The sequence below is a fragment of the Ostrinia furnacalis genome, unplaced genomic scaffold, assembly GCF_004193835.3.
Source record: "Ostrinia furnacalis isolate ACB-3 unplaced genomic scaffold, ASM419383v2 OfSCF1649, whole genome shotgun sequence".
Lineage (NCBI taxonomy): Eukaryota > Metazoa > Arthropoda > Insecta > Lepidoptera > Crambidae > Ostrinia > Ostrinia furnacalis.
Window position 1 is genome coordinate 739,831 of NW_021131888.1, and position 16,130 is coordinate 755,960.

Here is a 16,130-nt window from a genome sequence, read left to right on the forward strand (position 1 = left end):
TTTGTTGTCGACACGAAAAGAAGATAACAGGAATTTTGTTATCATAGGGGTCACTTAAAAATTGGGGATTGATGGTGAAAATGGGCATTAGAATGAGATGTCATCAGATGTCTTCGAATTAATAGTTTAAAAAAACATATATTTATTTAAAGATAAGGTAAGGCCTATTTTCCTACAAAATCGGTTTAGTTGTTACGGTTCACAATAAAACAAAAACTAATAGTTCAGTGTTTTTATTAAGTCCATCAAACTGTGTTGGTCTTTGGAATGCTGATCCAGTACCTAAATTACATTTCCACTCATTAAAACTATGATATGACGCCGCACTACGAGGCATCTTACAAATTCATTATTTTTACATTTGTGATTTACTTTGAGTCTAATTTATTGCGTTACGCATATATATTTTTAATCATTTTCTCTTTTATTGCATCCTGATAATGTTTACATTTACATTCACACTAATCGAAAATATCTATGTCAACAGTAAAAAGTATCCTTCGTCCGTCTCATTCACGCGTTTTCTCACAACGAATGAAAGCTCTTAAGCATGCTGGGCCCGTATTGATAAACCGTGAGAATGGCAATGTTCGGGCCAGTTTATGAACATGGGCCGACGTTAGGGCAACACTAATGAGCGAAGCATCGCCGAACCGAGCTGTCCTAAGGAAAGTAACGCAGACATCGAGAAGCAAATAAAGTGTGAGTAAAGGATTCAAACATTAATACTCTGACCGAGCGTGCACTCAAAATAAGTTATTTGCAATAATTTCAAAATCATACCAAAGATCCGTGATCCTGCGGTGCATCCGATCCGAATCCGTGTTCCGAATATCCAAAGTCAATCCAAAAAGTTAAGTCCGAAATGCGACCACTATCCGACCACTGCTGCGATCCTTCGGTACGATCCAGAAATTCCAGAATCCATCCTAATTAGCCGTCTCCTAGATCCTGACTCACACCTCCGCCAAGCACATCCGAGCCAATCCACAGTGGATGAAACAAAAGAAAATGCTTTTAATACACGGTCAATGCAGTGCCCGCGAAACTTGCGAGTACATTTCTCGACACAAGGGGGTAGTTGACTAACGGCTGTTTATATCGTCAGATTAAAATTACCCTCTCTTAAATACTTTAAAATATTATGACGTCTTACATAAAACATTCACTAATATAATAATATCAATAATTTAAATATTTAGTCCCCAAGTCCCACCATCGCTTCTTAATTTATTCTTTCTCACATTGATATTGCTTATTTATTATTTAGGTAAAAAATCAAGTACCCCATTGTGCTTTTATTGCTAAAGTTGACGATAGTCTTGAAATGTATTCGGAAATTTCGCTAATAAAATGGCGATATATTACACAATATGTTTCGTTCCGACACCGACAACATTAAAAACTACAAATTTGATAAAATTTAGCAAACGTACGACTACGACACGACGGCCACACGCCCGAGGGGACCACTGGAAACGTTGGGTCTTGCTTGAGAGAGCATTGAAGGTATAAACATTTGCATGTTATAATGAGATCACAATGATTGAATACAGTGCATCTTCTATGTTAGTTTTGCTTAAATAGGTGCTAGACATTTTATCCCCAGTAACAAATATTATTATAACAAACAAAATATCAATTTCCTAATACGAAATAACCGAGCGATGCCAGTGATCTCTCGTTTGCAATGTGTCCGAGAGGCAACATCGAAGTCGGAACGAAGTAGTTCTAAGTCTTAACGCTAGGCGGCGCTGCGGCGACGGCGGCGAGCCCCGGAGTACCGCTACACTGTCGATAAACATCACCTTCAGTTGGTCACACGTCAACAAATGCACGGAGCTTACGCTAACATTTAAAAACTTCATTTACACATATTTATTGCCAGTCGAGTCAAAATCTTGTTTATATTATAAACTAACAATAAACGTTATTGAAATCAAATTACAGAACATTCAATACAGGTAGAGGAAACAAAAGAATGCTCCAAAAAAATACAAAACCCGATCAAGTCAACTTCGTACTTAGCGGCCGTGACGTCACAACCACAAAATATAACAGAAGGCAAACTCCATACTAAGCGCGCTCGAGCCACGCACACATAGACACCGCTCACGTACGCGTTATCAAGACTGTCTTGGACGAATGCGAGGCGCGACTGCGTTCGCTTGAGTGACGCTGCTCACGCGTTCGTAAAATTATTTTGTTTATGCGAAAATTAGTGAACAACAAAAAAGGGGTATTATAACATTTGTTAAGTAGACGGTTGCTTTAACTCAACATTAAAAACTAAATTTTCGTTTTTGAAACTAACAGTTGATTCCGGGAGGTAAGTAAGGTATTTATTTGTATTTCAATAGTTCGTATAACGTTGACAAATTGAAAGCCAACTCAATTATTAGGAATATCGAATTGTTTTAGAGAGGTTTTAGGAATTATTGGATAATAGTGTCAACCACTCAACTAAATACTACTTCTTTCTCGTGTATTTGTTTGCAAACTATTACTATAATAACGTACTAAATATAACTGCATAAGTATACGTGGATATCTGTTATTGTCTCTCTTCCATAATATTAAGAGTAACATTTTTCTATCACAACGAAATAAACGCAACACATGACAAGACATCCCTAGCGCGACGGCCGAGCGTGCGAGCGAGAGAGGTATGCAAAGCGAGGTACATACATGAGTTTACCTTCTGTTATATTTTGTGTCACAACACTAGGGCGAGGGAGTCGCATTCCAGCGAGATGCGCAGTTAGCTCGATCGGGTTGTAGTGGTTTTTAAACAAACTGTACCATGGTCCAGAAAAGGAAAACAGCTATTACATTCCATCAATAATAGAGAAACTTGTTTGTGGTATGAAAAAACAACATTAAAATTATTGTTTGTGAAATTAGTATTTGTAATTCCAGCTTTTAGGACTTTGGAGCTGGCAAATTACCTGTTTTGTTTGCGAGTGAAAACATGATATGACAGACAAACAGAAAATGGTAAACAACATAAAATTTACAGAAATGTAATGAAATTGGATTCAAGAGTCAAACAGTAAATAAAATCAGTTGCTTACAAACTATAACATGTAATATTATTTTACTAACTATGATACATTATAGGTAGTTAAATATTATTATGATAAATCTTGTAAACGTAGTGTGTATGTAGAAACATTTTGAGAAATGAGCGTGTGTGTATGTGGAGTACCAACTTGGCTAACAGCTAGCTAATGGAATCGGTAAAAATGACAATATTAATGGACGCAGGCCGCTACCAACCGGGCAACATGGAAACCATTGGGGGAGGCTTATGTTCAGCTGAGTAGACACGATAGCAGAGATGATGATGATATTTTAAACGTGCAAACTGCGCGAAGCCATAAACATACCGGTGGGCTACCGATTCTAGGATGATAGTAATCAGTCATGAGCTATGATGGTGATCCGACCCCCTCGTGACATTCCTTGTAAGGCTTAGAATACGGTGAAACGCAACTGCAACTTCTAGTCACTTTTGAGTTGCATCTAAGTTTCTGTCATAGCGTCCGTTGCGAGACCACACGTCATGACGCGACCAGTTTGAAACTGGTCAAACTGGTCGCGTTATGTGTGGTCTCTCAACTCAAAAGTAAAGTAAAGCAACTCAAAAGTAACTAGAAGTTACAGTTTCGTTGCAGTTGCGTTTCACCGTGTGTTCTGGGCCTAAGAAAGCCCCGTGAAAAAAAACCCTAGATTCGCCAATGACCGTAATATAAGAAAAGCTTTGTGTGGAACCCCAAGTACAGTCACGGAATGAAAAGGTTCGTCAGTTTTCAAATTGATTCCTTCAACGAATCGCGAGCACTTATTACCTTTTGAAACTATGTTACAGAATAATCTCGAGTTAGAGAAAATAAGCTTTAACTGTTCGTCAGTAAAGTTCAAAATTATTCAGATAAAAGTTGTTTGACGATTTATCTTGATAAAGTAAAACCTTCTTGTTGGTTCAACCTGCCATTATTATTCCTATTAAATAAAAAAAACTATTGTCAATTGGTCATGTCATCATTGCATTGCACTGATGGGATAGAAAAATAAACAAGCAAAACCTTATTCGTTAGCAAACGTCATATTTATTTAAATGTTAGCAGCACTGTTTCTTGCACTGTTATGTTGGCAGGTTTGACTCTTACAGTACCTAGTGCAAGCGAAAACCGACACTAAGGTGACGAACCTTTTCATTCCGCGACTGTACATAGCAGAGTAAAATACAAATGAGTAGGTCATCTTCATAGAAACACACCGACAGTGGTTTGTATGTGAGCGCGCCAATACGTATGCGGCACGCACGCAAACACAGACAAAATTTAGCGGGGAGTTGCGCCGAATTTTGTCAGTGTGTGCGTGCGCGCCGCATACGTAGCAAACCGCGCTCGGTGCGTTTCTATGAAGATGACCTACTCATTTGTGTTTACTCTGTACATAGTCGCCCGTGTATGTTATTGTGGTTTCAGCTCGGAATGACAACTTCCCAAAATGACAACCGAGGCGCAAAATGTCCACTTCTCAAAATGTCAACTTCGTTAAAAGACAACTTCTCATGATGTCTATTTCTCACAATGACAAATTCGCATTTGGTCTACTTCGCATAATGTCAACTACTTGTTGATATTTTATTTTCATTATTTCTAGAGTTGTAGTTCTTCTAGAGTTGTCATTATGTGAAGTTGACCAAATGCGAATTTGTCATTGTGAGAAATAGACATTATAGTTCCAAAATACTGAACTGTCCTGTCCATGACATTGACAGTGGGGCGCCACCGTCAATACCGGATCGCTGGTTCCGATTTTTGCCATGTTGGAAACCATATAGTTGAACGATGGTAGCGCCCCCCTGTCATTGAGTTTGGTGGGACAGTTCAGCGTGGGTCATCTATATGAGAAGTTGTCTTTTAGCGAAGTTGACATTTCGAGAAGTGGACATTTTGCGCCCCGGTTGTCATTTTGAGAAGTGGTCATTCCGAGCTGAAACGGTTATTGGTTGTGTGGTGTGTGTGTGTCAGCGTACGTACCCGGCTAGTAGTTGTGGTCGCGGCTGCGCGAGCGCGAACGCGAGTAGCTTCGGCGCACGGGCGAGTAGGTCGGCGAGCCGCGCCGCCGGGGCGAGTACGAGCGCGACCTGCGAGTTGTGCACGTTGCAATACCGTCTTTACGTCGCATGCAATAGGGTGGTGTTTTAGTCCCTTTAGTCTCAAAATGTCCAATTTGCAAAATGTCATGTGGTGAATTCTGGTCGCCGAGCACGTATAATTTTGTCCAATGACCCCAAGCTATAAGGATAGGTAGCTTGGGGTCATTGGACACAATTCTAAGTGCTCGGCGATCAGACTATAGCAAAATGTCAGTTTCAAAATGTTCAAGTCTTAAAAGTTCAAAGTTTCTAATAAAGAGTTTTCATTTCATAATTTCTTAATAAACTTTGAACTTTTGAGAGTCGAACATTTCGCAACTTGAACATTTAGACATTTGGACGTTTTGAGACTTGGACGTTTTGCGAATTGGACATTTTGCTACCACTAGACATTTTGAAAATTGGACATTCTGAGACTAAACCATTCAGGCCAGTGGACCTGTATTATTACACACTGGACTGTCGTAATATTTCTGTGCCTATTTGAGTTTCGCCATTTTGGCGCTGTAGGCCATAACCGTAGGCAGATACGATTGTCCATGGAACTAAAATTCACTTCAAAATTAATTCTCGGGACATTTGTATGGAGACAGCCTGTCCAGTGTGTACTAATACAGGTCAGTGCTTCAGGCATACGATCGACATCAATGAAACTGACTCCCAAAAGAAATTATAGAACAATGGGCAATCTTTTCTAAAAAATGTGGCTGCAACGCAGTCGCCAGAACCGTCTGGTTCGGGATGCACCTGGCCTGGCCCTTCCATAACCCAAACATTATTTGGTATGGATGAGCATATTAATCATAAACGGTAATAACATACTTCAATAAAAACATCAAGCAACATAATAATGAAGCACAAATAAACAAAATAAATAAAAGATAATAAAAGTGTATCACCTATCCCTGTCTTTGGCTAACCTGTCGCCGCCGCCGCCGCCGTAGTCTTCCTTGACGCGAATGTAAGACACCTCGCCCTGCGGACAACAAGCAACGTCAAACAGGGCCGTCTTTAACCTGAGGCAATGAGCCCCGATTACGGTAATTTTTAACGTCTCCAATCCAGACGCGCTTCATCGATTCTGCGATACGATTGGTCAAAACAGCTGACGTACGCTGTTTTGATCATTACGATGACAAATCGTATCGCAGAATCGAGAAACGCGTCTGGATTGGAGACGTTAAAAATTACCGTAATCGGGGCTCTGGGCACATAAGGATCAAGGGGGGCCCTTGTCTACTAGAAAAAGATCTTTTATCAGACCGGGATCTCATCGCGGGACCCAGTCTGAAAAAGGGGCCTGACGATAAAAACACACAAATAAAATTGTTTATTTATGCAAGCAGGCTCCCAAAGAGCACTTTACACGTCCCAAGCCTACCACTGCTTCGGGACAGTAATAAGGGCCAGTACTGAGAAGAAGCGGCTCAAGAGAGTAGACACAAAGTTATTCTTTTTTTACTCACTGAAAAATCTGTATTTTTTGTCTAGCAACGTTAATAATATGTATGACCTAAGTGAGGTAACAAGACCACTAGCGTATATGGACACGTTGTGTGGGTGGATCATCGCTCTCCTAACTTTGATACGATTGGAGGTTATTTGGTACTGGTGGTATGAGAAGAGATGTAGTCACTTCAAGGCTAGCCTACTGTGAATTTTACTTCACTTTATGTGGAGGGCATTTTCTCCGTTACGACATGAAGAACGTATTGAGGACATGCTGACTCAACTTTAAAATGATAAGACTATTTTGTAGGTAAACCTTAGCCACTATCGTAGGCCAGCTGGTTTAACTGATTAATATACTGAAGGCATGCCCATTGTGGCTTATTTATAACATTAGACCAAAATAATTGTTTCAATAACATTATTAGTGCCAAGATATTTCTGAGCGACATAGGAATTTTAATCAGATGGTCTATTGTATCTAAATTCTTGGAAACAGCTTTCATCATATGTGCCACAAAATGGCTCAATGAAGCATAATAATTGTATTGGTCATCATCAAATAAACATGGACTACAATCGATAGTAAAATGGAGCACTACAAACGAATGCACAATCAATCGGAATGAGCAATTACCCCCAAGGTTGTTCAGTTGCTAACGGCCAAACAGCACGAATGACGCAGTGTTGGTTTAGTGAAACAATAAATACTTTTTTATGCCACATGATTTATAAGTTTGCCAATAAAAAATAAACTTTTTTAAAAACAAGCTTTTATTCTGAATTTCGAAAGTTTGTATCGCGCATGGAATTTATTCCTCTTTTTCTCTGTTTGCGCTACAAGCTTTCGAAATTCAGAATAAAAGCTTGTTTTAAAAAAAGTTTATTTTTATTATAATTTTATTTTACACTTTTTAGTTATATCTTAATCTCAGGACCCTGGACGTTATCTAACACTAAAGTGCTCGAAAAGACAAATCCAACGAACCCAAACTCGATGAGTTTCCGCCGTTTTGTTTAGGAGTTCCTATGGCCACCTCCCGACTCCATCATCAGACCAGCTCAATGGTACCATAATATTGCATTGTCATCGGACTTACACATGTATGCAAAATTTCAGCTCAATAGGAAACCGGGAAGTGGGTCAATTTTAAGTAGCAAGATTTGACGACAGACACCAGACATGTGAAAGTAATAAAAAGCTTGTAAAATATGGTTATTATTCATATTATTGTTTATTTAATTGACATGCCAGTATGTGAGATATTCAATAGTTATGTAGCTATGCTTGGCGATAAAGAATAACAGCTTTTTAATAATTTACTGTGTGCCATGCCAGCGTTGAACGTGCTTGTAATGCGCTTAGCCAAGGTCCTGCTACAAGTATGTATTGCAATACTTCGGCCATGTGGCATGGAATACAATGGGTAACCTTGAGGACAAAGTGCCTAAATGATCATAATTCCCCCATATTTGATTAGCAACACCAATCGAGCCATAACTCTAGCGTTTCTTAACCTTTTTTGTTCTACGGACTCTTAGGAATTCAAGCACAATTTTAAGGAGCCTCTTATTAAAAAAGCAGCAATATTTACGATTGTTAAATGGTCGATAGATAAGGCTGCGGACCTCCATTTCCATACATATGCTCGAAGACCCCCTGGCCCAATTCACGTATTTTGACAGTCAAGATCTCGCTGACGTTCAGAGAAGTCGTCCCATTGAAAAACAGTTCTAAATCCGTATTCACAAGGGTCATTTTGAGAGAACAATTACTCGATAGGATTATTGATACTCAGCGATTTATTGTCGTTGAAGTTTTGTTACGTGAATAAGGCTACAGGGGTCCGCGGACACAGGTTAAAAACACTGCGCTTGACCTGTAGCACATCATGTTGTTCATGAACTGAATCAATAACACAAATACAAATACCGCCTCTGTGGTCTAGTGGTAAGACCACCTGCTTCAGACGCAGAGGTCCCGGGTTCGATTCCCAGTGGGGGCAGATTTTTCTGTTCGGTTTGGTTAGTGGTAGCGCTTGTTCTAAGTCCGCCTGGCTAGCTACCACCATCTTACCTACCTAAGTCTGTCGCCATAACAACAATGTTAACAGCATTGTTGTGTTCCGGCAGTTAGAGGTAAGATAGCCAGTTCCTCCGTGGTTGAGGATTCCGGGTGAAGCTCGCTTCCGCCTTCGGCCTGATCATCACTTACCATCAGGTGAGAGGCCAAGAGCTTCCTCGTTGTGGATAAAAAAAAATTGCACGTAATCCAATGGCCTCACCTCATGGCTGCGGAAGCGCGAGTCGTCGAGCTTCTTGACCGCGTACTTCATGTCCTCGTGGCGCAGGAACTCCACGACGCCCGAGCCGTCCTTGAACGTGTCCGCGAAGCACACGTCGCCTGCCTCGCGCATGTGGTCCTTCAGGTCCTGCCACGAGCCTAAGGGGAAGGATTGAGGTTATGAAATGAAACAATTGCATTATTACATGAAATGGAACATACGCTCGGCATCAACTTCCCACCAACATTGGTACCATTTGAAAGCCTAGTTCTAAACTTCATTTCATTAAAGGAAAGGTTTTTACCCCAAAAATGTGTCTTTACAAGGATCCAGAGTCACTTCTTCAAAAAATAGGTAGTTACGCTATAGCCATTTTTTATGACTATAAAACTGATAAGTTGGGATTAAACGCTATCCATCTGTTAAAGAGGACACGTGAGATCTTTATTTGGTTTTATAACCATAAAAATTTGTCTAATTGATCCCAGAGGTGAGCCCAAAGTGAGGTCTATTTTCAAGTCACATTTATGGTATATGTTAATCATTTATTTAGAAATGAAATGTATTGTTCTTTAAGGATATTTATTGGGCTTTCAAATAACACCAATATTGTTGGGGTACCATGATTGTGTCAGAAGAAAATCTTTAAAGTTCGCGTCGCGGAAGGTGCGGTTTATTTGATGTTGAGTGTATTTCCTACTGTCTTCGAATAATCGTAACTGTCCTCTCCATATAGGGTTCCAGGTCGGAAAACAGAAAATCCGGACTCTGTGCTCTCTGTGCTTCATTTGGCCGGACATGTGACGGGGGGTGCAATTAGTGTCATAGCTCACAAATGAGTACTAAGTATCATCATCGGTTGTCCGTTGTGCGCTTCCTATTATTCTGTGATTCCATCGCTCGACTTTCGCATGGCGCGGCAGCCAAATAAAAAGCCTAACAAAAGCCGGACAGGCCGGACAAGACCGTAAAAAGCCGGACACCTGGCAACCCTATCTCCATAGGTTGTCTGGAAGATCGCTTCAAAGCGATAAGACCGCCTAGTTGTACCTTGTGTGTTTCTTTTTCTTTCTGTTCTGTTCTTTGGTGTGCAATAAAGAGTATTTAAAATTGTATTCTTGACAAGAAGGTCCCAACCACTATATTGCCTTGCCACGTTACCGTGGCAGGACAAATGGATTTACCGATCATATTGCCGAATGTGGTCATCGTAATCAACATAATAATTTCAGTCATAGGACGTCCACTGCTGAACACAGGCCTCCCCCAATGATAAATAAAGGGCGTGGCAAGGCAATGCCTACTCTTCCAGAGTCTAGAATCTAGACTTATAACGAAGCCTATGGCAAACAGTGACATTCTAAAGGCTAAAGAAAGTAAGTATAGACAGACTATAGCCTACCTGAAGGTGGCAAACCAGTAACCAGCACGCGGTACTCCGACCGCCTGGCAGGCGGGCCGCGGGTGCTGCCGCGGGCCCCGAAGCGCTCGCCGCCGCCGCGGGCGCCTCGACCGCCGCCGCCACCGCCACCGCCGCGCGGGAACTCCACGCGCAGCCGGTAGCCGTCGTAGTCGTAACCGTCTCGCGCGCGGACCGCGTCGTCTGCGTCTCTGAAAGAAGGAGGTGAATGTAACCAGGGTTCGAAAGGATAATTATCAGTTGATAATAACAAAAAAATGCGCTCGTGAAAATGAACTATAACGGCGTTAATCAACATAAATAGCTATAAAACCTATCTATTTAGCTCCACAATTATCACTAGTTGTCTAGCGTAAAATATTTATCTATTTTCCATTTTTCCATGCTTATGCGACTAGCAATGGATAATAACTTGACAACAATCAGCAACCAAAACATAAAGCAACATTCGCAATCAGAATTCCTTATGAAACAATTATGACAAATGTATCTTTACTGTTGATAATTATCATGAAGCGTAATTATCTTGATAATTTGGAACCCTGAATGTCACACTGGTGAGAGTCCGACCAATCATGAAGGTCTAGCTAAGATAGCTGTAGGAATTTGGTGGGACTGCACTGACATAGATGGTGTTCAATTAATTTATTAGCATCGATTATAGTACATGATAAGTTTTAATTCTACGCCACACAAAATGAAGATACATCACATACTGGCATGTAGGCCACAAGCAAACAGCAAGGTAAAATTTAAAACAAGAATTAGTAAACACATACAAATGCCAAGGAAATTGCAGATGGTGATGTCCAGCATTCCTAACTCATAGGGTTTTTAGTGGGTAGGCCCTGCTATTAAAATATTATGACATTATAACTCAGGTCAAGAAACAGAAAAAGCATCCATTAACTACAAATGCTAGTACCTAACCTATAAAAACTAACTGTCATAAATGTATTGAATTGACTTAACAAAATAAAAACAGTTTTATAGATTAGACAACAGAAATAATAAAAACAAGAAAAAATTAAATATCAAATAATACAAAATCATCTACTCTTGCTAATTACAATGACCTCTAATACCATGGCTAACAAATAATGTCTCATTGCACCTGCTGACATACACCACAAACAATAGCAATGGCCATATTTTCTGCATACAGTAGGTAATTAGCATTTTAAATAGTAGTAGGCGCACCAGTATTTTAATGACACTAAATGATATCTTAGTGAGGTTTTTATCTTTTTCATTCTTAATGTTTTAGATGAAATAAACAACTAACAAAGAGAATGGTATTTTTACATATTGATTAATAACAATGGTGCATTTTTAAGAGCATGTGTACGAACCACAAATATAAAACAGAAGTTAAGTTAATTAAAAATAGATTGCGCATAAATTATGGGTACTCAACTCATATTTGAAATGAAAACTAAGTTTGTATTGTAAAATATTTTATGATAATTTTGTTACCAACTCCATTCAAAAATACCATTATCGTTTATTTATTTGTTAGTGGAAAAGATGATAGTGGTATTTAGCTGTTATCACTACACTGGCACACAAGCATGCATTGAAAGAAACTTAAATTAATAATGATTAATATTGATCCAGATTCTACAAAATATGTAGGTAGGTAGAAAAAATAGCTTATTACCAGTTTCATCTACACAACGGCTACCAACAATGGTTTTTTTTAGCAAATATATCATCCTTTACCTTGGATCCTCAAACTCGACGAAAGCAAACGGTGGTCCTTTCCTATTTTTCAAGTCGACGAAAGTAACTTTTCCGAATTTGTAGAAGAGGTCTTGGATGTCCTTTGTCCTTATGTCTGGGGGCAGGTTACCGACGTATATTCTGCACTCATTTCTGTTAGATCCGCTGCCACCAGACATTTTATTTTGTTTTCTTCCACTAAACAATTAATTCAACTTCCTAATGATAAAATACACGTTTATTTTCTTTCGGCGTTTTCTTGCGTCCGTCCAAAAACTAATTCCTAAAAATGGCGGCTCTCCGGTTGACACTGTTAATGTTGCCAGCTTTAAAACTTATAATACCTACATTTAGTGAACAAAATCTTGTAATTTAACAAGTTAAACAAATAAACGCTTCTTATTATTATATTATCTTACAGAAAACAGTGTATTACCACCCCTGAGATGGGCGTTGTTTTACAAAACCACACCCTGTATACCATAAAAACATAAACAGTTCATCTTTTTACAATTTAATTACATTAAATTATCAATCCTGTTCTGTTCTTGTCAAATGCATGCAAGTAGTGTGTAATCATTCATAAAAAATATCCAGGCTCAGTTTCAGATACAATGTATTTCAGACGCAAGGTATTCATTAAATTAACGATAAATATTTTTATAATACAACTTGAAAAAATCGAACAGCCAAAGGCGGGACTCGAACCCATGACCTTCCGCTTGCCGGGCGACTGCTCTTCCAACTGAACTACTTCAGTTAAGTTCAGTTCGAGTCCCGCCTTAGACAGTTCGATTTTTTCCAGTTGTTTATTTAAAATTTAGTTTGAGAAGCGATTCTATTCGCTAAGAAATATTAATAACGATTTCATTTTTAAAATACAATATCAATTCTCCATCGTATATAATTTACCCCATGTTCAAGGAAGATTATTTCTACAACGGTAACCCATTGCAACGCGTACAGGAAGTGAGGAAGTTTTCTAGTCTATGACCGTTCGTCTGTGGAGTTTATAATGCAATGGTTATTTACTTTCAAAAAATTATTGATGGGAAACCATTTTTTTAATTTCAGCTAAATTAAACTTTTTAAACAAAGTTTGTAATAATTAATTGAATTTGAAAATAATTAAATATTTCTGGCTAGAAATAAAGACCCATTCATGACATAGAACGTCCGACTATTATTTTTTATTTGAATTTCGAACGCCCTCTAGCGCACGACGATCTCTTTTGTCTGAAAGAAGCCTGTGAAAGAATCCTCTAGAAAGTAGGCATAGAATCTCCGGTATCAAAATCTTTACGTGAAAATTTAATTCGTTTTCCCGAAGTTAAAGTGAGTATTTGCTGCATTATTTATTAGTTTTCAGTGTGTTTATTAATACGGAGTGTTATTTGGTAAGTTTTTTAATTTTTCTGATATTTCTAAAATGGAGTTGTAAAATCGAAGACTGTTTCAATGCGTTCAAGATGATGTTTTCGCAAAAATGTGCATCAGATTTCTATTATCGATTTAACTTTGTATTTCCATAGCAATAACCTAGAGCTGATATATTACTTTTATCTTTTTACGTCCAATTTTATGTCCGCGCCTCTCACTTGTGGTTTTGCTGTAATATTGATGACGGGTATTATTGCTAGTGCCTCTGTCCGAATTCGCACGAAAAAGTGTTCTCAAAGCGTTCAAGTAGTCAGGTAACCAGGATTAAATCTTGTCCAACATCTTTGCACATTTGGCTAATTGATTAAAGTGTTCCGTGTCCGGTGATTATTTTGCGCCCGTAGGATTCAAAAGGGCGCGCTCCATCGGGACTCCCGGGTTTTGCGTGTCTGACCTTTACTGGAGGTTATTTAAAGCCTGTATATAAACAATCGATCGGGTGCATGAGCTGGAAAATACGCAGAATGTTATCGGAAAAGCATTGACGCGTTGATAACCTTTTCTTATTGATTGGTTTCGTTGAAGCGTGCTTGTATCCCCTGAGTAATAAGTAATGGACTGAATGTTTCTATTTGCTGAGTGTGATAATTTAATATTGCTCAATGTCCTTGGTGCACTCAAGCTTGCCTATTAATGTTATATCATATCTGCATTGCCAGACTACTGACAATCTGGGTACTTGTTTATTTTTGCCTTACCTACGTAGAGATAAAATTCAAACATTCAAGTACGATGAAACACAAGTTTCGTTACCCAACGGTGAAGCTCTGATGTAAGATAAATAAATCAGTGATATGGTTTTCAGAGACGTGTTCTCTTTACAGAAACACAGCTGACAAAATGTGTGACCGCAAGGCGGTGATCAAAAATGCTGACATGAGCGAGGAGATGCAGCAGGACGCTGTAGACTGCGCCACACAAGCACTGGAAAAATTCAACATCGAAAAGGTTTGTTCAAATTCTTACCTTCATACTCGTTCATTGCTGGTGTTGTTTACGAAGAGTTCCCAAACTGACATTGGTTTATTTTATTAAATGTATTTCTCTTAGCCTTTGACATATTTTTGCAGTCATGATTTTGTTTAAAAAATCTTTAGTGGCAATTTAAAATATTTTTTTACAATTTAGTGACACTTGTAGACATTCAACATTATGAATTTCAAACTACACTACTTATCATGCGAGTGGACACTTCAATAAATTCAAATGGTTCCCACGGCTGATAATTGTTGTGGCTTCCTCCTTTGTGGTCACGAAACAGTTGTTAATTATTTATGATTTATTTTGACAATAGGTACCTAGGTACCTAAATATTTTGTAATTAGTAAAAGGAATATTATAAATTTAATTGCCTACTATGACACTGATTAGTCAGTTATTGGTGAAATTATTTTGTAGGAAAATTCGTGTTACTGTTTTATTAAATATATGAGTAAATCGTTCTTGCACTGCTTCAAGGGTTTGAGAATGGGTTACAGTTACAGAGTCCAATCCAATGAGGGCTATCGTTGTTATACTTAACAGTTGGCACCCCTGGCGATTGACAGGACCTTTCGTTCATGCAAATGCGATAGTCCTCCTACCACTTTAGCGCTCACAAGTTGGTGCCACTGTCTTCGCGACTAGCAAGTGACAGGAACTTACTCTACAGTGGCGCTAACTGGTGAGCGCTAAAACGATAGCCCTCATTAGAATAGGTCGGCTCATAACATGTCATAATCGTTGGACGTTCGTTGCAGGACATAGCCGCTTTCATCAAGAAAGAGTTCGACAAGAAGTACAACCCCACGTGGCACTGCATCGTGGGCCGCAACTTCGGCTCGTACGTGACGCACGAGACGCGCCACTTCATCTACTTCTACCTCGGGCAGGTTGCCATCCTGCTGTTCAAGAGCGGCTAGCCGCGCCCCGTCACGCTCCAAATTTTTCGTTAGCCCCGGCCCGGTCGGCCGCCCCGGGCCCGCGGGCCGCGCCCAGCCGCCCGGGCCGGCCGCGCCCGCGAGTGACATGTTTATTTCCAACGCCGGACACCCCGCACTCATGTATGTTTGTAATGTGTTAGCTATACTTAAGGTTCAATATTGACTTGGGTAAACTTTCACTTCTTAGTGTATTTATATTAAAATTAAATTTTAGTTAATTATTCCTAGACTTATACCTAGCATAGCGTAAAAGTCATATGTTAGTACCTAACTAAATTTATTGTTTAATTTTTCTTTGTTAATACATTCACTGGAGATATTTTCAATACTTCTATAATTATTAAACTTTCTTACAAACCATGCATGTGTTTTGTATTTGTTTGATCCTCTAACACACTAACTGCGCCCCAGGTCACGTTTTTATTTCATTGTTTACTCAACTGTACAAATTATTTCAACAGTACATTCATATCTACTTAACACATTATTCACTTCCCTTTTGTACCCTTTGCACCACCGGCCTGCACCACTGGTGGTGCAAAGGGTATTTTTAAATCCCTCTTGCACCACCAACAAATAGTGCTGTGCTACCATCGACTGTAAAACTAGTAGTAGACTGTAAAATACTTAATAATTTAATTGTTATAAATAAATCAAAACCTACCTAAAAGTTTTAATTTGTGTGTGTGTAAGTGCCTTTAAACATTTCACTTCAGACCCAC

At 39.1% G+C, this 16,130-nt stretch overlaps 2 protein-coding genes across 7 annotated transcripts; one reads left to right on the top strand and one right to left on the bottom strand.

Annotated features, from left to right (window-relative positions):
• Window positions 1-217: 217 nt before the first annotated feature.
• Window positions 218-12,367, bottom strand: SF2 (splicing factor 2). Of its 4 annotated transcripts, XR_003655928.1 has the most exons (7): window positions 12,047-12,366; window positions 10,307-10,515; window positions 8,905-9,062; window positions 6,070-6,146; window positions 5,052-5,158; window positions 784-1,791; window positions 218-282 (listed from the first exon to the last, which is right to left on the bottom strand). XR_003655928.1 is itself a non-coding variant. In XM_028305271.1 (6 exons), exons 1-5 carry the CDS (start codon window positions 12,223-12,225, stop codon window positions 5,056-5,058), a joined length of 705 nt encoding a protein of 234 aa, XP_028161072.1. In that variant the 5' UTR covers window positions 12,226-12,367; the 3' UTR covers window positions 218-1,791; window positions 5,052-5,055. The 4 variants fall into 4 exon arrangements, 3 of the variants coding, with proteins under 3 accessions (XP_028161072.1, XP_028161071.1, XP_028161070.1); XM_028305271.1 differs by having other exon boundaries at window positions 218-1,791; window positions 6,091-6,146; window positions 12,047-12,367; XM_028305270.1 differs by having other exon boundaries at window positions 218-1,786.
• Window positions 12,368-13,256: 889 nt separating this feature from the next.
• On the top strand, window positions 13,257-15,770 carry LOC114353311 (dynein light chain 2, cytoplasmic). 3 transcript variants are annotated; one of them, XM_028305251.1, is made up of 4 exons: window positions 13,530-13,740; window positions 14,311-14,434; window positions 15,226-15,428; window positions 15,479-15,770. In XM_028305251.1, exons 1-3 carry the CDS (start codon window positions 13,628-13,630, stop codon window positions 15,385-15,387), a joined length of 399 nt encoding a protein of 132 aa, XP_028161052.1. In that variant the 5' UTR covers window positions 13,530-13,627; the 3' UTR covers window positions 15,388-15,428; window positions 15,479-15,770. The 3 variants fall into 3 exon arrangements, with proteins under 3 accessions (XP_028161053.1, XP_028161055.1, XP_028161052.1); XM_028305252.1 differs by lacking the exon at window positions 13,530-13,740 and adding an exon at window positions 13,257-13,381 and having other exon boundaries at window positions 15,226-15,770; XM_028305254.1 differs by lacking the exon at window positions 13,530-13,740 and adding an exon at window positions 13,272-13,443 and having other exon boundaries at window positions 15,226-15,770.
• The last annotated feature ends 360 nt before the right edge of the window (window positions 15,771-16,130 follow it).